The following is a 22,222-nucleotide window of genomic DNA, read 5'->3' as shown; positions in this document are numbered from 1 at the left end:
TGCAGCTATATATATATATATATATATATATATATATATATATATATATATATATATATATATATATATATATATATATATATATATATTACAACTGAACCGTTATTTTTTTTTATGACCATATGATTGCACAAAGAAAGTTAAATCTCATTGTACCACTACAATGACAATAGAGTTTGGCTCTATGAAATTTGGTTACATAAAATCCAAAACACACCAAACATGCCTTAAAATGTATTAATTAAAAAAAAAAAACTATTCCGCTACCTGCACAATTATAAACAGGATGTATTAACAGTTGGCAAAGTCACTTTTATTTTGACATGTCACTTTCAGCACAAAATCCCATAGTATATTAAGTATGTGCTTATACTGGCATCAAAAGCATTACAAACCATTACATCACATGATCAACATTAAATGATAAATATTTTGGTCATACACTTAAGCATAGCCACATGCTTTCCACAAATGTATCATTCTTTCCAACAGTTCTGACAGTGCTATCAAAAGGGAAGATTATGGTTGCACTACTCATAAAAGAGTTTACAATCCATTTAATTTGTCAAATGAATAAATGTACAGTCCAATATTAAACAAATGATGGCAACTCTCTACTTTAAAAACAAAACGTGAAAAGTGAATAGGTTTATTATAAAAAATAGCAGGGATTTCACAACAAAGTAAAATCATTTACAAGGATTCTTCAGGTTTCACTTGCAGTACCTGTTGTCTCTCCTAAGAAAAAAGAAAAACAACAACAACAATACATCATTTCCTACTCCAAATGATGTATAATGTTTGGCATATTCACAGTTATCATACCAGAGGGTCTATGAAACAACCATACATACAAATCACATACATCTTTATACAAATACATCTAAATTTATAATTATTGGGCTACATACTGTTATTATTCAGCTTATCACAAATCTTCTTCCTGTAGCCAGTCATTCACAATAAACATACTCATTAATTCAGCTTGGATGGAAATGGGTCTATCTTGCAGAATCCGGCCCCTACATTTTATTATGTACTGTGGGGAAATAAAATGCTAGTTGTCTGGAGTGGAGTTTGAATGGAAGTGACACACTTATGAGAACTGTCAGTAGTAATTTGGTCTGTAGCTGTTTTACCTGTAGTGTTGTGATGTACACATTTTCCTCCCAAACTTACAATATTTATTTCACTGAAGGCCTAATATACTACATTTTAAAATTTTACTAAAAAAGTAACATTTTTTACTAAAATTTTACTAAATGCAACCACTCACACATAGTTGATCTCACAATTCTTCACATCACCTCTGTCTTCATCTGCAATATCATCTTTTCTCTTCTCCTCTTTTTCTGCACATGAACGGATCTGTGGAGGGAAGACAACTATAAAAAAATCATGTTTATAATTGTCATTCTTGGAAATGTAAATAGTTATTTGATAAAGCAATAGTTCCATGCTCAAATAAAAAACATTGTGTGAACTGTGAAAAATTAAAACATAATAGAAGTATGTGAGATTCACCTTGATCATCTCCTCCTCTCCAGCTGTTTTGATTTTGGCCACAATGTCTCCGCTCTCACTGTATGAGATAAAACAACTGTTTGCAGCAAGCAGAGCAATTTTACCCTATGGAAGAAAGAAAGCTAGAAAGACAATCTATAAGAAATAACTACTGTTAATGTTACTGTGAACATTGTAAAATTCCCATCATGAAATCCCCTATGCAACACTGATGAATATGACGATAAACATTAAAAGTGTATTGTTTCATGTCAATTCATTATCACTTACATCCTGAAACACTGGCTCCCACTGCTCTCTGGAGCCGATGGCATCTGATCAGCCAATCACAACCCCATCTGAGTTTATACCCATATACTTCCCATAGACTGACCTCAGCGTGATCCTATTACACAATAAAAACATGAACCAACAAACTAAACTAAAAACTAAACTGCCTACAGAAAAGTTTTAGCAAAATGTCAAGCAATACATTAGGTTGTTCCATCATTCAGTGTTGAACCATGCATCAAAGATAAATGAAGCATGTAATACTATGGACCTAAGGAAATAATGTTAAGAAGTTTTGCTCTTAACCTGAGTCTGAGTCTGATGGCTTTAAGCTGTTCAGGAGGATCTGGGCCTTCATCCTCTGCAAAAAAGAAGACAGTTTTATATATATATATATATATATATATATATATATATATATATATATATTTATTTATTTATTACACACACACACACACACACACACACACACACACACACACAGTTATGAATGCAGGATGAGGCAGACAAGGAGTTTGGATCTACGTGCGGGTTTTAATGAAGACGAAGTAAACAAGCAAGACTGGAACAAAGGAAATAACCACGATGGGCAAACAGAAACTAAAACACGAAACGTTCACGGGCACACGAACTGGGAAAACACGACAGGAATGAACACGGGAAGACAGGCATGGGAGCGAACATCGGAACACGGGAACATCAGCGACATCACAACAGTTGAGACAACAAACGACAAGGGAACGGAGGAACAGCAGGGTTTAAATACACAAGGACAGGATGATTACAAACGATAAACAGGTGCAAACAATGACATACTGGAACATGGTGACGGTGACACGAAAAACACGAGGCAGACAACCAGGGATCGTAACACACACACACACACACACACACACGGCCAAAGGTTTGGAATAATGTACAGATTTTGCTGTTTCAGATGGAAATTGGTACTTTAATTCACTAAAGTGGCATTCAACTGATCACAAATATAGTCAGGACATTACTGATGTAAAAAAACCGCACCATCGCTATTTGAAAAAGGTAATTTTTGATCAAATCTAGACAGGCCCCATTTCCAGCAGCCATCACTCCAACACCTTATCTTTGAGTAATCATGCTAATTTGGTACTAGAATCACTTGCCATTATATCAAACACTGCTGAAAGTTATTTGGTTCATTGAGGCTTAAAATTGTCTTTGTATTTGAGTTGTCACAGGATGCAATAGACTCGCATGTCTTCAAGTCAATATTAGGTCAAAAATGGCAAAAAATAAACTCTTCAGTCAATCATTGTTTTGAGGAATGAAGGCTATACACTGCTTGAAATTGCAAAAGAAAAAAAAAAAAAAAAAAAAAAAACTGAATATTTCATACAAGGCGTACACTACAGTCTTCAAAGACAATGGACAACTGGCTCTAACAAGGACAGAAAGAGATGTGGAAGGCCAGATGTACACCTAAACAAGAGGATAAGTACATCATAGTCTTTAATTTGATAAATAAACTCAGCAAAAAAAGAAACATCCTCTCAATTTCAACTGGTTTTATTTTCAGCAAACTTAACCTGTGTAAATATTTGTATGAACATAAAAGATTCAACAACTAAGACATAAACTGAACAAGTTTCATAGACATGTGAATAACAGAAACGGAATTTGTCCCTGAACAAAGGGGGGTTCAAAATAATAAGTAGCACTCAGTATCTGGTGTGGCCACTGGTTGCATTAAGTACTGCTGTGTATCTCCTCATGGACTGCACCAGATTTGCCAGTTCTTGCTGTGAGATGTTACCCTACTCTCCACCAAGGCACTTGCAAGTTCCCGGACATTTCTAGGGGGAATGGCCCTAGCCCTCACCCTTCGATCCAACAGGTCCCAGATGTGCTCAATGGGACTGAAATCCAGGCTCTTCGCTGGCCATGGCAGAACGTCCTGTCTTGCACAGAACGAGCAGTATGGCTAATGGCATTGTCATGCTGGAGGGTCATGTCAGGATCAGCCTGCAGGAAGGGTACCACATGAGGGAGGAAGATGTCTTCCCTGTAACATGGAGCATTGAGATTGCCTGCAATAAGCTCAGTCCAATGATGCTGTGACACACCGCCCCAGACCATTATGGACCCTCCACCTCCAATCCGATACCACTCCAGAGTACAGGCCTCGGTGTAATGCTCATTCCTTCGACGATAAACGTCCAACCATCACCCCTGGTGAGACAAAACCACGACTCATCAGTGAAGAGCACTTTTTTGCCAGTCCTGTCTGGTCCAGTGAAGGTGGGTTTATGGCCATACACAACATTGTTGCCAGTGATGTTTGGCAAGGACCTGCCTACAACACAGGCCTACAAGCCCTCAGTCCAGCCTCTCAGCTTATTGCGGACAGTGTGAGCACTGAAGGAGGAATTGCATTCCTGGTGTAACTCAGGCAGTTGTTGCTGCCATCCTGTACCTGCCTCACAGGTGTGACATTTGGATGCACCAATCCTGTGCAGGTGTTGTTATTAAGGTGCCCTTAGTTTTTATAACTGTGACCTTAATTGCCTACCGTCTGAAAGCTGTTAGTGTCTTGACGACCGTTCCCAGTGCATGTTCATTAATTGTTTATGGTTCATTGAACAAGCATGGAAAACATTGTTTAAACCCTTTACAATAAAGATCTGTAAAGTTATTTGGATTTTGTTTTTAAATTATCTTTAAAATACAATGTCCTGAAATAGGGACTTTTCTTTTTGCTGAGTTTAGATGCCTCACATATCCTTAGCTGACAGCTTCATTGAATTCTATCCACTCAACACCAGTTTCATGTACAACAGTAAAGAGAAGACTTATGGGTGCAGGCCTTATGGGAAGAATTGCAAAGAAAAAGCCACTTTTGAAACAGAAAAAATAAAATAAAAAGGTTAGAGTGGGCAAAGAAACACAAACATTGGACAACAGATAATTGGAAAAAAAGTGTTATGGATCTTAAATCCATTGAGTTTTTGTGGGATCAGCTAGACTGTAAGGTGCGTGAGAAGTGCCCAAACAAGAAAGCCACATCTATGGCAATTGCTACAAATCAAATCAAATCACTTTATTGTCACAGTACCATGTACACAAGTGCAACAGTAGGTGAAATTCTGGTGTGCAGGTCCGAGCAACATAGCAGTCATGACAGTGACGAGACATATACCAATTACGGTAAACAACATACTTACACAACACAATTTACATATCAGATGTACACATACTTACACAACACAATAATTGTATACAATGTACAGTAAACAATACACACATATACAATATACAATACACAATATACAATACTATAAGTAAAGAGTATACATATATATATATATATATAAAGTAGTTGTATTGAGGAGAATATGTTGACAGTCCAGTGTGAGATTATAGGTTAATAAAGTGCAGTGCAAATTATTGATCATGGGAGATCAATTGTTCAACAGTCTGACTGCTTGGGGGAAGAAGCTGTCATGTAGTCGGCTGGTGCGGGTCCTGATGCTACGATACCGCCTGCCTGATGGTAGCAGTGAGAACAGACCATGACTCGGGTGGCTGGAGTCTCTGATGATCCTCCGAGCTTTTTCACACACCGCCTGGTGTATATGTCCTGGAGGGAGGGAAGCTCACCTCCGATGATGTTTCTGGCAGTTCGCACCACCCTTTGCAGGGCTTTGCAGTTGTGGGCGGTGCTATTGCCATACCAGGCGGTGATGCAGCCAGTCAGGATGCTCTCTACGGTACTAGTGTAGAACCGTGTGAGGATGTGTTGGTTCATTCCAAACTTCCTCAGCCGTCTCAGGAAGAGGCGGCGCTGGTGAGCCTTCTTCACAACGGCTTCAGTGTGGACAGACCATGTGAGTTCCACAGTAATGTGGACACCGAGGAACTTGAAACTGCTGACTCTCTCTACCGGTGCTCCATTAATAGTGATGGGGCTGTGTTCTCCGTCTTTCTTCCTGAAGTCCACCACAAGCTCCTTGGTTTTACTGACATTGAGGGAGAGGTGGTGTTCCTGACATCAGAGTGTGCACCTCCTCTCTGTAGGCTCTTTCATCATTGTCAGTGATCACACATACCACCGTCGTATCGTCAGCAAACTTAATGATGGCATTGGAGCTATGTGTTGCCACACAGTCATGTGTGTATAGTGAATACAGGAGTGGGCTGAGAACACAGCCCTGCGGGGCTCCAATGTTGAGGGTCAGTGATGAGGTGTTGCTGCCCATTCTAACCACCTGACGTCTGCCTGACAGGAAATCCAGGATCCAGCTGCACAGCGAGCTGTTTAAGCCCAGAGCCCGGAGTTTCTCATCAAGCTTGGAGGGCACTATGGTGTTGAATGCTGAGCTGTAGTCTACAAACAGCATTCTCACATGTGTGTTCCTTTTTTCCAGGTGGGAAAGAGCAGTGTGTAGTGTAGATGCAATGGCATCATCAGTGGAGTGGTTGTTGCGGTAGGCAAACTGCAATGGGTCCAAAGAGGTGGGCAGAACAGAGCAGATGTAATCTCTGATTAACCTCTCAAAGCATTTGCTGATGATGGGGGTCAGAGCAACAGGACGCCAGTCATTTAAGCAAGTGATTGTGGCTTGCTTTGGTACAGGCACAATGGTTGATGTTTTGAAGCATGTGGGGACTACAGACAGGGAGAGGGACAGATTGAAAATGTCCGTAAAAACACCTGCCAGTTGATTCACGTCAACATGACAGATAGAATGCCAACTGACAGATAGAATGCCAAGGATCTGTAAAGTGCTGCACGGTGAGGATTTTTTGATGAGTACACTTTGACACAAGTTTTTCAAATTGTAATAGTAATTTTTCACGTTATTAATGTCCTGACTATACATTGTGATCAGTTGAATCCCACTTTGGTGAATAAATGTACCAATTTCTTTCCATAAGAGCATGGTCTGAGAGGCGTATGGTCTGAGCACTGACAGGCTGACCCCCCCACCCCTTCAACCTCTGCAGCATTGCTGGCAGCACTCGTACGTCTATTTCCCAAAGACAACCTCTGGATATGACGCCGAGCATGTGCACTCAACTTCTTTGGTTGACCATGGCGAGGCCTGTTCTGTGTGGAACATGTCCTGTTAAACTGCTGTATGGTCTTGGCCACCATGCTGCAGCTCAGTGTCAGGGTCTTGGCAATCTTCTTATAGCCTAGGCCATCTTTATGTAGAGCAACAATTCTTTTTTGCAGATCCTCAGAGAGTTCTTTGCCATGAAGTGTCATGTTGAACTTCCAGTGACCAGTATGAGGGAGTGTGAGAGCGATGACACCAAATTTAACACACCTGCTCCCCATTCACACCTGAGACCTTGTAACACCAATGAGTCACATGACACCGGGGAGGGAAAATGGCTAATTGGGCCCAATTTGGATATTTTCACTTAGGGGTGTACTCACTTTTGTTGCCAGCGGTTTAGACATTAATGGCTATGTGTTGAGTTATTTTGAGGGGAGAGCAAATGTACATTGTTATACAAGCAGTACACTCACTACTTTACATTTTAGCAAAGTGTCATTTCTTCAGTGTTGTCACATGAAAATATATAATCAAATATTTAAAAAAATGTGAGGGGGTGTACTCACTTTTGTGAGATACTGTACATATACACATACATACATTCATATACTTCAACTACACAATGTTGTAGGGCTTATACACTGATGAGCCAAAAAATTATGACCACTCAAAAGTGAAGTGAATTACGTTGATCATCTCCCAACAAGGCCACATGTCAAGGTCTGGGTAGATTAAATGGTAAGCGAACAATAAGTTCTCGTAGTCAACGTGTTAAATGCAGAAAAAATTAGCAGGAGTAAAGACCTGAGTGACTTTGACAAAGGCCTAATTGTTATGGTCAGACAACTGGGTCAGAGCATCTCTGAAACGGCAAGGGTTGTGGGGTGCTCCCAGTCAGCAGTGGTGAGTACCTACTGACAGTGGTTCGAGGAGGGACAAACCACAAACTGGTGACAGGGTGTTGGGCACCCCAGGCTCATCATTGCGTGAGGGCAGTGAGGGCTATCCTGTCTGGTCCGAAACAATAAAAGGTCTACTGTGGTACAAGTCACAGAAAATTGTAATGATGGTTACGGGAAGTATGTGTCACATCACGCAGTGCATTGCACCCTGCTGTGTTTGGGGATGCATAGCGACAGACCAGTCAGTGTGGCCATAATGACCCCTGTCCACCAAGCGCACACAATGGGCATGCAAGCATCGGAACTGGACCTTGGAGCAATGAAAAAAAAAGTTTTCCTGGTCCCATGCATCCGGGTTTATTTTACATCACGTGGACGGCCATGTATGTGTGTGTCATTTACCTGGGGAAGTAATGGCACAAAGATGCACTGTGGGAAGACGACAAGCTGGTGGAGGGAGTGTGATGCTCTGGGCAATGTTCTGCTGGGAAACCCTGTGTCTGGCCATTCATGTGGATGTAAAATTGACAAGTGCTACCTAACTAAACATTGTTGCAGTCCAGGTACATCCCTTCATAGCAATGGTTTTTTGAGGAATATGATGAGTTCAAGGTGTTGCCCTGGCCTCAAAATTCCCTAGATTTCAATCCGATTGAGCATCTGTGGTGGATCAACAAGTCCAATCCACGCTGGCTCCACCTCACAACTTACAGGACTTGAAGTATCTGCTGCTAATGTCTTGGTGCCAGATACCACAGGACACCTTCAGTGGTCTTGTACAGTCCATGCCTCGCCGGCTCAGCGCTGTTTTGGCAGCATTCAGAGGCCCAACAGCATATTAGGCAGGTGGTCATAATTTTTGGCTCATCAGTGTATAATGTGGCTACAATATACTTCTTATGCACTGTCTTCATTTAAGTCTTACAATATTTTCTTTTTTTTTTCTTCTCTTTCAACCATGCAAGTTGAGACAAAGCAAAGAGTAAGCCTGAAAGCTCTAGTTAGTGGTGCTTGCAAAGCATCACTATTGTAATCTCACATACTTATTATTATACTTTTTATTAGTGGTGCTTGCAAAGCATCACTATTGTAATCTCACATACTTATTATTAGTGGTGCTTGCAAAGCATCACTATTGTAATCTCACATACTTATTTTTATTTTTATACTTTTTATTATTCTATCTCCGTACAAAACTTGGCACCTAACTCGTCCCGCACCGTTTGGCGTAGACCCACGAATGAGGTGTCAAATCGAACGGCCTATTGAGGACACGTGTGCTATGACTTTTATAGCGTATCGGGGTACAGTAATTGCCCCAGGGGCAAAAAAGCGGCCGAAAAATCCCATAGACTTAACATTGCGACAAACTTTGACGCGTCACAGCTCCGAGCGAGGATTTCGCAGAAACGTGTGATTTGCCATATTTGAAGAGGCTGGCAGGCTCTGTAAGAGCATACCTCAAAATGGGGTAAAAGTTGCACCCCTGGGGGCAGGAGCTGCCCAAAAATGCCCCAATTGACTTACAATGGTGTAGGACGGCCCATGAAATGAAATGGCATTGGGATTTGTATTCAACATAGCTCTGGATCACAGTGTCATAGAGACAATGGGGCGGGCTCATTTTACTCAGACGACCAATCAGTATCTCAGGATCATTTTGAATCTATCAAGCCACGCCCTAGCAACAATTTAGAGCACCTTAGCAACAAGTCCCATAGACTTCTAATGAAAGACATCAAAGGGATATCTCCGGATAGAAGTGTCATAGAAACACAAGGGTGGTCTCGTTTCACTCGGGGCAGCAAACAGCCAATCATGAATCACCTCAACACTTCCTAGCCCCTCCCTAGCAACCATTGTCGAGCACCTTAGCAACCAAAATCCATAGAGGACATCTTCCATTCTGAATGTCACACAGGCATGGGAGTTGGTTTATATCATTCATACTGACAAGCAGCCTTTGGAGTTTCATGATTGGCAGCTGCCAAGCCACTCCCTAGCAACTAAACAGAGTACCCTAGCAACCCTTTAGCAGTAACTATATCTCTGCACCAGAAAATCAGAGAAACTTCTGGGTTGATTTATTTCAATCAGGATGGCAAGGAGACTTCATTAGTATCACTAAGGTAACTGCCTAGCAACCAGATGGGGTTACCCTAGCAACCGAGTAACAAATCACATATCTCTGCATCAGAAAAGCGTAGAGACTTCTGGGTTGACTTATTTCAATCAGGATGGCAAGGACACTTGATTACTATCACTATGATTACTGCCTAGCAACCAGATGGGGTTACCCTAGCAACCGAGTAACAAATCACATATCTCTGCACCAGAAAATAGTACTGACTTCCGGGTTGATTTATTTCACTCAGGATGGCAAGGACACTTGATTACTATCACTATGGTAACTGCCTAGCAACCAGATGGGGTTACCCTAGCAACCGAGAAACAAATCACATATCTCGGCACCAGAAAAGAGTACAGACTTCCAGGTTGATTTATTTCAACCAGGATGGCAAGGACACTTCATTAGTATCAATATGGTAACTGCCTAGCAACCACATGGGGTTACCCTAGCAACCGAGTAACAAATCACATATCTCTGCATCAGAAAAGCGTAGATACTTCTGGGTTGACTTATTTCAATCAGGATGGCAAGGACACTTGATTACTATCACTATGGTAACTGCCTAGCAACCAGATGGGGTTACCCTAGCAACCGAGTAACAAATCACATATCTCTGCACCAGAAAATAGTACTGACTTCGGGTTGATTTATTTCACTCAGGATCGCAAGGACACTTGATTACTATCACTATGGTAACTGCCTAGCAACCAGATGGGGTTACCCTAGCAACCGAGAAACAAATCACATATCTCGGCACCAGAAAAGAGTACAGACTTCGGGTTGATTTATTTCAATCAGGATGGCAAGGAGACTTGATTAGTATCACTATGGTAACTGCCTAGCAACCAGATGGGGTTACCCTAGCAACCGAGAAACAAATCACATATCTCGGCACCAGAAAAGAGTACAGACTTCCAGGTTGATTTATTTCAACCAGGATGGCAAGGACACTTCATTAGTATCAATATGGTAAATGCCTAGCAACCACATGGGGTTACCCTAGCAACCGAGTAACAAATCACATATCTCTGGATCAGAAAAGCGTAGATACTTCTGGGTTGACTTATTTCAATCAGGATGGCAAGGACACTTCATTACTATCACTATGGTAACTGCCTAGCAACCAGATGGGGTTACCCTAGCAACCGAGTAACAAATCACATATCTCTGCACCAGAAAATAGTACTGACTTCCGGGTTGATTTATTTCACTCAGGATCGCAAGGACACTTGATTACTATCACTATGGTAACTGCCTAGCAACCAGATGGGGTTACCCTAGCAACCGAGAAACAAATCACATATCTCGGCACCAGAAAAGAGTACAGACTTCGGGTTGATTTATTTCAATCAGGATGGCAAGGATACTTGATTAGTATCACTATGGTAACTGCCTAGCAACCAGATGGGGTTACCCTAGCAACCGAGAAACAAATCACATATCTCGGCACCAGAAAAGAGTACAGACTTCCAGGTTGATTTATTTCAACCAGGATGGCAAGGACACTTCATTAGTATCAATATGGTAAATGCCTAGCAACCACATGGGGTTACCCTAGCAACCGAGTAACAAATCACATATCTCTGGATCAGAAAACGTAGATACTTCTGGGTTGACTTATTTCAATCAGGATGGCAAGGACACTTGATTACTATCACTATGGTAACTGCCTAGCAACCAGATGGGGTTACCCTAGCAACCGAGTAACAAATCACATATCTCTGCACCAGAAAATAGTACTGACTTCGGGTTGATTTATTTCACTCAGGATCGCAAGGACACTTGATTACTATCACTATGGTAACTGCCTAGCAACCAGATGGGGTTACCCTAGCAACCGAGAAACAAATCACATATCTCGGCACCAGAAAAGAGTACAGACTTCGGGTTGATTTATTTCAATCAGGATGGCAAGGAGACTTGATTAGTATCACTATGGTAACTGCCTAGCAACCAGATGGGGTTACCCTAGCAACCGAGTAACAAATCACATATCTCTGCATCAGAAAAACGTAGAGACTTCCGGGTTGACTTATTTCAATCAGGATGGCAAGGAGACTTGATTAGTATCACTATGGTAACTGCCTAGCAACCAGATGGGGTTACCCTAGCAACCGAGTAACAAATCACATATCTCTGCATCAGAAAAGCGTAGAGACTTCGGGTTGACTTATTTCAATCAGGATGGTAAGGAGACTTGATTAGTATCACTATGGTAACTGCCTAGCAACCAGATGGGGTTACCCTAGCAACCGAGAAACAAATCACATATCTCGGCACCAGAAAAGAGTACAGACTTCCAGGTTGATTTATTTCAATCAGGATGGCAAGGAGACTTCATTAGTATCACTAAGGTAACTGCCTAGCAACCAGATGGGGTTACCCTAGCAACCGAGTAACAAATCACATATCTCTGCATCAGAAAACGTAGAGACTTCGGGTTGACTTATTTCAATCAGGATGGCAAGGACACTTGATTACTATCACTATGGTAACTGCCTAGCAACCAGATGGGGTTACCCTAGCAACCGAGAAACAAATCACATATCTCGGCACCAGAAAAGAGTACAGACTTCCAGGTTGATTTATTTCAACCAGGATGGCAAGGACACTTCATTAGTATCAATATGGTAACTGCCTAGCAACCACATGGGGTTACCCTAGCAACCGAGTAACAAATCACATATCTCTGCATCAGAAAAACGTAGATACTTCTGGGTTGACTTATTTCAATCAGGATGGCAAGGACACTTGATTACTATCACTATGGTAACTGCCTAGCAACCAGATGGGGTTACCCTAGCAACCGAGAAACAAATCACATATCTCGGCACCAGAAAAGAGTACAGACTTCCAGGTTGATTTATTTCAACCAGGATGGCAAGGACACTTCATTAGTATCAATATGGTAACTGCCTAGCAACCACATGGGGTTACCCTAGCAACCGAGTAACAAATCACATATCTCTGCACCAGAAAATAGTACTGACTTCGGGTTGATTTATTTCACTCAGGATGGCAAGGACACTTGATTACTATCACTATGGTAACTGCCTAGCAACCAGATGGGGTTACCCTAGCAACCGAGAAACAAATCACATATCTCGGCACCAGAAAAGAGTACAGACTTCCAGGTTGATTTATTTCAATCAGGATGGCAAGGAGACTTCATTAGTATCACTAAGGTAACTGCCTAGCAACCAGATGGGGTTACCCTAGCAACCGAGTAACAAATCACATATCTCTGCATCAGAAAAACGTAGAGACTTCCGGGTTGACTTATTTCAATCAGGATGGCAAGGACACTTGATTACTATCACTATGATTACTGCCTAGCAACCAGATGGGGTTACCCTAGCAACCGAGTAACAAATCACATATCTCTGCACCAGAAAATAGTACTGACTTCGGGTTGATTTATTTCACTCAGGATGGCAAGGACACTTGATTACTATCACTATGGTAACTGCCTAGCAACCAGATGGGGTTACCCTAGCAACCGAGAAACAAATCACATATCTCGGCACCAGAAAAGAGTACAGACTTCCAGGTTGATTTATTTCAACCAGGATGGCAAGGACACTTCATTAGTATCAATATGGTAACTGCCTAGCAACCACATGGGGTTACCCTAGCAACCGAGTAACAAATCACATATCTCTGCATCAGAAAAACGTAGATACTTCTGGGTTGACTTATTTCAATCAGGATGGCAAGGACACTTGATTACTATCACTATGGTAACTGCCTAGCAACCAGATGGGGTTACCCTAGCAACCGAGTAACAAATCACATATCTCTGCACCAGAAAACAGTACTGACTTCGGGTTGATTTATTTCACTCAGGATCGCAAGGACACTTGATTACTATCACTATGGTAACTGCCTAGCAACCAGATGGGGTTACCCTAGCAACCGAGAAACAAATCACATATCTCGGCACCAGAAAAGAGTACAGACTTCCGGGTTGATTTATTTCAACCAGGATGGCAATGACACTTCATTAGTATCAATATGGTAACTGCCTAGCAACCAGATGGGGTTACCCTAGCAACCGAGTAACAAATCACATATCTCTGCACCAGAAAACAGTAGTGACTTCCGGGTTGACTTATTTCACTCAGGATGGCAAGGAGACTTCATTAGTATCACTATGGTAACTGCCTAGCAACCATATGGGGTTACCCTAGCAACCGAGTAACAAATCACATATCTCTGCATCACAAAAGCGTACAGACTTCGGGTTGACTTATTTCAATCAGGATGGCAAGGAGACTTCATTAGTATCACTATGGTAACTGCCTAGCAACCAGATGGGGTTACCCTAGCAACCGACTAGCAAATCACATATCTCTTAATCACAATAACGTACAGAGTTCGGGTTGACTTATTTCAATCAGGATGGCAAGGAGACTTCATAAGTATCACTATGGTAACTGCCTAGCAACCAGATGGGGTTACCCTAGCAACCGACTAACAAATAACATATCTCTGCATCACAAAAGCGTAGAGACTTCGGGTTGACTTATTTCACTCAGGATGGAAAGGAGCCATGTATTGTATTACCTTGGTAACTGCATAGCAACCACATGGGCTTACCCTAGCAACCGAGTAACAAATCACATATTTCTGCACCAGAAAATCATACAGACTTCTGGGTTGATTTATTCATGACCATAATTTTTGCTCTTTTCAAGTTACAACATGCTGTTTGACGAGTTTTGCCACGGCAAGCACCACTCACATTTTCTTCAGGAAATGTCCCCATCTAGTTATTTTTATTTTTATATCTCTTAACAAAACTTCGGCACCTAACTCGTCCCGCACCGTTTGGCGTAGACCCACGAATGAGGTGTCAAATCGAACGGCCTATTGAGGACACGTGTGCTATGACTTTTATAAGCGATCGGGTACGGTATTTGCCCCAGGGGCAAAAAAGCGGCCGAAAAATCCCATAGACTTAACATTGAGACAAACTTTGAGCGTCACAGCTCCAAGCGAGGATTTCAGTAGAAACGTGTGATTTGCCACATTTGAAGAGGCTGGCAGGCTCTGTAAGAGCATACCTCAATATGGGGTAAAAGTTGCACCCCTGGGGGCAGGAGCTGCCCAAAAATGCCCCAATTGACTTATAATGGTGTAGGACGGCCCATGAAATGAAAAGGCATAGGGATTTGTATTGAACATAGCTCTGGATCACAGTGTCATAGAGACGAGGGGGTGGGCTCATTTTACTCAGACGACCAATCAGTCTCTCAGGATCATTGTGAAGCTATCAAGCCACGCCCTAGCAACCATTAAGAGCACCTTAGCAACAAGTCCCATAGACTTCTATTGAAACAGATCAAAGGGATATCTCCGGATAGAAGTGTCATAGAAACACAAGGGTGGTCTCGTTTGACTCGGGACAGCAAACAGCCAATCATGCATCAAATCAACACTTCCTAGCCCCTCCCTAGCAACCATTGTCGAGCACCTTAACAACCAAAATCCATAGAGGGATATCTTCCATTCTGAATGTCACAGAGGCATGGGAGTTGGTTTATATCATTCATACTGACAAGCAGCCTTTGGAGATTCATGATTGGCAGCTGCCAAGCCACTCCCTAGCAACTAAACAGAGTACCCTAGCAACCGTTTAGCAGTAACTATATCTCTGCACCAGAAAATCAGAGAGACTTCTGGGTTGATTTATTTCAATCAGGATGGCAAGGAGACTTGATTAGTATCACTATGGTAACTGCCTAGCAACCAGATGGGGTTACCCTAGCAACCGAGTAACAAATCACATATCTCTGCATCAGAAAAACGTAGAGACTTCCGGGTTGACTTATTTCAATCAGGATGGAAAGGACACTTCATTAGTATCACTATGGTAACTGCCTAGCAACCAGATGGGCTTACCCTAGCAACCGAGTAACAAATCACATATCTCTGCATCACAAAAACATAGAGACTTCCGGGTTGACTTATTTCAATCAGGCTGGCAAGGACACTTGATTAGTATCACTATGGTAACTGCCTAGCAACCAGATGGGGTTACCCTAGCAACCGAGTAACAAATCACATATCTCTGCACCACAAAATAGTACAGACCTCTGGGTTGATTTATTTCATTCAGGATGGCAAGGACACTTTATTACTATCACTATGGTAACTGCCTTGCAACCAGATGGGGTTACCCTAGCAACCAAGTAACAAATCACATATCTCTGCACCAGAAAATATCACAGACCTCTGGGTTGATTTATTTCACTCAGGATGGCAAGGACACTTGATTACTATCACTATGGTAACTGCCTAGCAACCAGATGGGGTTACCCTAGCAACCTACTAACAAATCACATATTTCTGCACCAGAACATTATACAGACTTCTGGGTTGATTTATTTATGACCACAATTTCTGTTCTTTTCAAGCAGGCTATTTGACGAGTTTTGCCACGGCAAGCACCACTCACATTTTCTTCAGGAAATGTACCTATCTAGTTCTCTATCTACATTATACATTAACACATTAATTATCTAAGATACTGAATTCTTAAAATCACATACATATAAATATAAGTAATAACCTGTGATATTTTCAGAAAGTTAGTTAGTCTGTGTATGCCCTATCTACCATGCTTCTCACTTGAGAAGAAAACAAAGTAATTGCATGGATGCATCAACAATGACACTGTTAATAGTTACAGCCATTCATTTCCCTATTTCCACAGCCATCAAGGATCAACCACAGAACTAAATTGATTTAAGGGAGTGTGTGCAAATTCCATAGTATTTCTAGAATGATATAGAGACTCATCCTTAAAGTTTTCTCCACCACTGAAAAGCCTCGCCGATGTTGACGCGGCTCCTAACCCTCGACTTATCATAATCCTTCTTTTTTAGTTTATATTCGTCTGACTTTTTTCTCTTGGTCTGTTTCTCAGCCAATTGTCCTCCTTTGAGTTTAGAAAGTTTGCATCAGCCAGATTTGCCGTCACTCTTCTAATTAATTTCCCTCTCGCTCTGCACCCATCCCCCATCCTGTGCTTGCACAAGAACCACCCCCTGTTGCTGATTAGCTGGAACATTGTTGCGTGGATCAGTCTCATCACTTTGTTTTTCAGAGCCAGGGCTGTGTACAAATACTAGATATTTTCAGCCCACCCACAGAATGGACAGCTAGCAGACTGTGAGGAGATATATGCAGAATTTGACAAAAAGAGTATTGGATTAGAATTACTGAGTGCATCTTTAATGCCAATGGTCAGTGAAAGCAAAAAAACAATCGTAAACAACTTCTCCTGGGGACTGAAGTATGAAATTGCTCAGTGCTTTCCATGAACAGTTGCGGTAAGAGCGACTGACGATCCATAACATTATTCAGGTTTTTTAAATCCCTCCATACTGAGAGGAACACAAAAAGCAGCACCTACCCTTCTCTACTTCAAAGACGTATTTGTTCTGCACTATTAAAGAGGCCTTCTCAATTTAAAAGGCAATATAAATGCCACATAACATGGCTATCTGAAAAATTGCATCACAGTATAATTGCACAGGAAGATCTGCTGTTTCCTAAAGACACTATAATAAACTTGCACGATATATTACAAAACAGAAGCCTTAATAATAGAATTCATATTTATTTAAAGATTCTACTTAATTTACAAAATTATTAATGATCCGATTTTCATTCAACAAGTGCAATGTTTGCATGTATACTGTATTGTGTTCTGCACCTGTATCCAACATCAATTTGATGTGTACACTTAATTTATAATAGCTCTCTAGTTCATTGACCACAACATGCACTGAAGTGAAACCAATCGATTTTTCAAACTCTCATCACTATATTAATGCATCTGGTGTTATAAGTGGAAACACAGCCAAGTTTAGAAGGGCATTATTTAAATCTGAGCAAAAAAGATGACATGGGTAGTTGACACATCGCATAGACCAACATTAAGATTTTAGGTTAAAATGTATATGAATAAGGGAAAGTGTAGCCTATATTTTAGATGCTGTGTCAAGTTTTTAACTATTTTGAATCACCTTTTTTCTCTCCAATAGATCATTTTAAATGGTCCCATGTGTGGAAAATTAGTTTAAAAGCACAAACATTCCATTCAGTAACTAATTTAAAAACTCATGCATAATAATACATACATATACACACACACACACACACACACACACACACACACACACACACACAGTGAGGGAAATATTGTACGTTTGCCCACTGACAACTGCATTTTTTTGAGGGAAATAATTATTCGACCCCTCTGCAAAACATGACTTACTACTTGGCGGCAAAACCCTTGTTGGCAATCACAGAGGTCAGACGTTTCTTGTAGTTGACCACCAGGTTTGCACACATCTCAGGAGGGATTTTGTCCCGCTCCTCTTTGCAGATCTTCTCCAAGTAATTAAAGTTTCAAGGCTGACGTTTGGCAACTCGAACCTTCAGCTCCCTCCACAGATTTTCTATGGGATTAAGGTCTGGAGACTTGCTAGGCCACTCCAGGACCTTACTGTGCTTCTTCTTGAGCCACTCCTTTGTTGCCTTGGCCGTGTGTTTTGGGTCATTGTCATGCTGGAATACCCATCCACGACCCATTTTCAATGCCCTGGCTGAGGGAAGGAGGTTCTCACCCAAGATTTGACGGAACATGGCCCTGTCCATCGTCCAGTTGAGTTGATGCCAAAGAGCTTGATTTTGGTCTCATCTGACCACAACACTTTCGCCCAGTTCTCCTCTGAATCATTCAAATGTTCATTGGCAAACTTCAGACAAGCCTTTACATGTGCTTTCTTCAGCAGGGGGACCTTGAGGGTGCTGCAGGATTTCAGTCCTTCACGGCGTAGTATGTTACCAATTGTTTTCTTGGTGACTATGGTCCCAGCTGCCTTGAGATCATTGACAAGATCCTCCCGTGTAGTTCTGGGCTGATTCCTCACTGTTCTCATGATCATTGCAACTCCACGTGATGAGATCTTGCATGGAGCCCCAGACCGAGGGAGATTGACAGTTCTATTGTGTTTCTTCCATTTGCGAATAATCGCACCAAATTTTGTCACCTTCTCATCAAGCTGCTTGGCGATGGTCTTGTAGCCCATTCCAGCCTTGTGTAGATCTACAATCTTGTCACTGACATCCTTGGACAGCTCTTTGGTCTTGGCCATGGTGGAGAGTTTGGAATCTGATTGATTGCTTCTGTGAACAGGTGTCTTTTATACAGGTAACAAGCTGAGATTAGGAGCACTCCCTTTAGTGTGCTCCTAATCTCAGTTTTACCTGTATAAAAAACACCTGGGAGCCAGAAATCTCTGATTGAGAGGGGGTCGAATACTTATTTCCCTCATTAAAATACAATTCAATTTATAACATTTTTGACATGTGTTTTTCTGTATTTTTTTGTTGTTATTATGTCTCTCACTGTTCAAATTAACCTACCATTAAAATTATAGACTGATCATTTCTTTGTCAGTGGGCAAACGTACAAAATCAGCAGGGGACTTTTTTTCTCTTTGTCTGTTTCTCAGCCAATTGTCCTCATATATATATATATATATATATATATATATATATATATATATATATATATATATAAATGCTATATAAATAAATAGATGGGGTACAGAATGTTATCTACATCTATAAAAACAGCAAACAGAAATTTCATCAGCACCTTTATGTGGAGCTCCTACTGTGAAGAGTCCAGTGTCCAATGATTGACTTTGATTGCAGCGTTGATACCGTATACAGCACCTGTTTGATGTGATACATTTGTTATTCAAGCGTGGAGAATCTTTTCCTGCAACAATTTTGTGTGTGTACGGTGGCCGAGAGGACTGCACGGCGTGTATGGAGTGAAGTGCGACAGATAGCTGTCGGAAGAAGGTACTGCATATTAGTCGATAAATTGTAGTGGATCATGAAGACAATCTGGCTTGAAATTCAAGGGGGAAATGTTTGATGTGGATGTAGCATGCAAATTGATATTTGTTAATTAAAGCTGCTGTAAGCAATTTTTATACCAAGCAATTTTGCAGATTTTCCAAGTAGAACTGCGTTCCAATTCACAGGGTCCTTAAAGGGATAGTTCATCCAAAAAGGATGTTGGTACCCTTACACATGCATTGTGAGAACCTACATAGCTGAAATATTCTTCTAAAAATATTTTGTTTGTGTTCAGCAGAAGATAGAGAGTCATACACATCTGAGATGGCATGAGGAGGTGTAAATGATGAGAGAGTTTTAAATTTTGGGTGTACTATTCCTTTAAGCAGCGTTCTCTGCTCCCTACTCACTGAGCACAGGATATCTGTTTGAAGTTCACTTCACTTGACAAAGTTTGTTCATTTAGAATACCATGTAACACAAACGACTCTCGAGTCGTGGGTTACAAAGATGACACAATATACTAGTGTAAATACATGTAAATATAATATAAATAACCTTACATCCATATATATAAATTTTTATAATACATCCGTGGGTATTCTTATAACAAATGTGTCATATATTTTAATCAATATTTTTCTCCTGACTTGTAAAACGTAAGTTAAATGACTGTTGATGTTTAATATAAAAAATAAATTTTATTTGGTTATTTTATAATATCTGTGTCCTTTTTTACTGTTAAATTACCTATTGTTATAAAGATGGATTTAATGGTTGCATCTGGTGCACTTTTCACTTGCGCACAACCCATAGAAAGCACACCTGATGTGAATTAGGCTTAATTTAAACATCAGTCTCAAACCACTTTTGTTTATTTGACATTATTTTAGCATTTAGTTTAGCCACACTACATCAGTACTTTGATGGTTTACAGAGTGGGGAGTAAATTTCCATCTTTACTTCCTGTGAAGTTATATGAATGTACACTTCAAATTGGAATCTCACTTAAAGATGAAGTTTGTAACTTTTCTGTCAAAATGTGTGTGTATGTGTGTGTGTGAGTGAGAGAGAGTGAGAGAGAGAGAGAGAGAGAGAGAGAGAGAGGAGAATGTTTATGATACTCCTACCATTTTTAAACCACAGGTTGTGTCAGAAAGGGTAGGCTATATTGCCAGATTGGTTATCAGACTAAAGAGAGAGAGAGAGAGAGAGAGAGAAAGAAACAAGGCAGTGTGTCCCCAGGCCTTTTCTTTCCAGACGCAGCATCTACAATGAGTGACCCATCATATAAACCAAAATAGCAATAAACATGGCAAAGCCCTCTTATTTAAAACCTCACCAGATCACTGTAATAATGAGGCACTGGAATGAATGAACACACACACGCACGCACGCACGTATGTGCACACACACACGCAGCTCATTCTTTTCAATATATCCATTATGTTCTGCATTTTCGAGGTCTATTGAATTAATTTGCAACTTCACAGGAATGATCCACTGAAGATCAACATTCCATAAATGACAAACTTTAAAGACAGGACTATTGAGGAACTGGTCAAGAACATGCAATAAATCCTACAGTGACACTTCTAGAAAGTAAAATAAACAAGATAGAAGCATTCTGGTCAGGAATTTGAATGCAAACAGGTGAATGAGCAAAACTGGTGAGCTGGCTGGAGGAATAACAGCAATTACTTGCATGCAGCAGTCACGAATAACCTTAATTGATGCCAGCACATATGCCAGACAAAGACTAGCATACATTTGTATTTACACATGGAGCATTCAAATCATATGTTCCTAAAAATAAATAGAAACTTACCTGCCAAAAAAAACATGAATTTCCCAGTAAAAGGACTCACAGTTTCCTAGTGGTACATTAAATGCTAAATTAAATACTAAATATTATGACTGCACAATTGTCGACGAAAATCATATCAGATTAAAATGTTTTATAAGTAGTATAGTCACACTTAATCATAAATGGTAAGACTAAAGGGGCAGGAGATGAGACTGTGGTGATGGGACGGTTTAATAAGATGTTTGTGTCTGTGTTCAGTGTCTTTCTCTTGTCCTTGTTGAAAGGCTTTGTCTCCATGTTAGGACTGCCCCCATTACCTGCGTCTCTCAAGTGGAATAGTGAATTTATCATCCTTAGAAAGCGTCAACGTTGCAAGAGACACAAAGCAATAGGGGAAGAGGAGAAAAAAAGAAGGAAATATGGCTTAATATACAGTTTAATGAGCTTGGTCTATCATTTCCTCCCATGTTGCTAGTCATCAGTCAGGTGGCCATAGATAGTGATTGGTCTGTCTTTCAAACTAATTGAAACCACGATACAGTGCCTCCTACAACAGAATGTCTGACAGTAGCTCGGAAAGTCAGGCCATCTACCAGTTTTCCTGCTTCCAATTGCATGACCTTTATGCACAAAATCACAAAAAGATATTGCATCAGAT

General features: G+C 40.8%; 1 protein-coding gene across 5 annotated transcripts; it reads right to left on the bottom strand.

Moving 5' to 3' along the window:
- Positions 1-106: 106 nt before the first annotated feature.
- Positions 107-19,693, bottom strand: LOC127644415 (protein FRG1B-like). 5 transcript variants are annotated; one of them, XR_007970650.1, is made up of 5 exons: positions 19,546-19,693; positions 1,795-2,155; positions 1,525-1,629; positions 1,277-1,368; positions 107-738 (listed from the first exon to the last, which is right to left on the bottom strand). XR_007970650.1 is itself a non-coding variant. In XM_052127581.1 (5 exons), the coding sequence occupies exons 2-5, from the start codon at positions 1,836-1,838 to the stop codon at positions 714-716; spliced, it is 237 nt and encodes a 78-aa protein (XP_051983541.1). In that variant the 5' UTR covers positions 1,839-2,155; positions 19,546-19,693; the 3' UTR covers positions 107-713. The 5 variants fall into 5 exon arrangements, 1 of the variants encoding a protein (XP_051983541.1); XR_007970649.1 differs by having other exon boundaries at positions 1,525-1,582; XR_007970651.1 differs by having other exon boundaries at positions 1,308-1,368; positions 1,525-1,582.
- Positions 19,694-22,222: the final 2,529 nt, after the last annotated feature.

The sequence above is a fragment of the Xyrauchen texanus genome, chromosome 5 (genome assembly GCF_025860055.1).
Source record: "Xyrauchen texanus isolate HMW12.3.18 chromosome 5, RBS_HiC_50CHRs, whole genome shotgun sequence".
In the NCBI taxonomy this organism is placed as follows: domain Eukaryota; kingdom Metazoa; phylum Chordata; class Actinopteri; order Cypriniformes; family Catostomidae; genus Xyrauchen; species Xyrauchen texanus.
The sequence above is the reverse complement of the archived record's forward strand: the minus strand, read 5'-3'. Positions and strand labels throughout refer to the sequence as shown.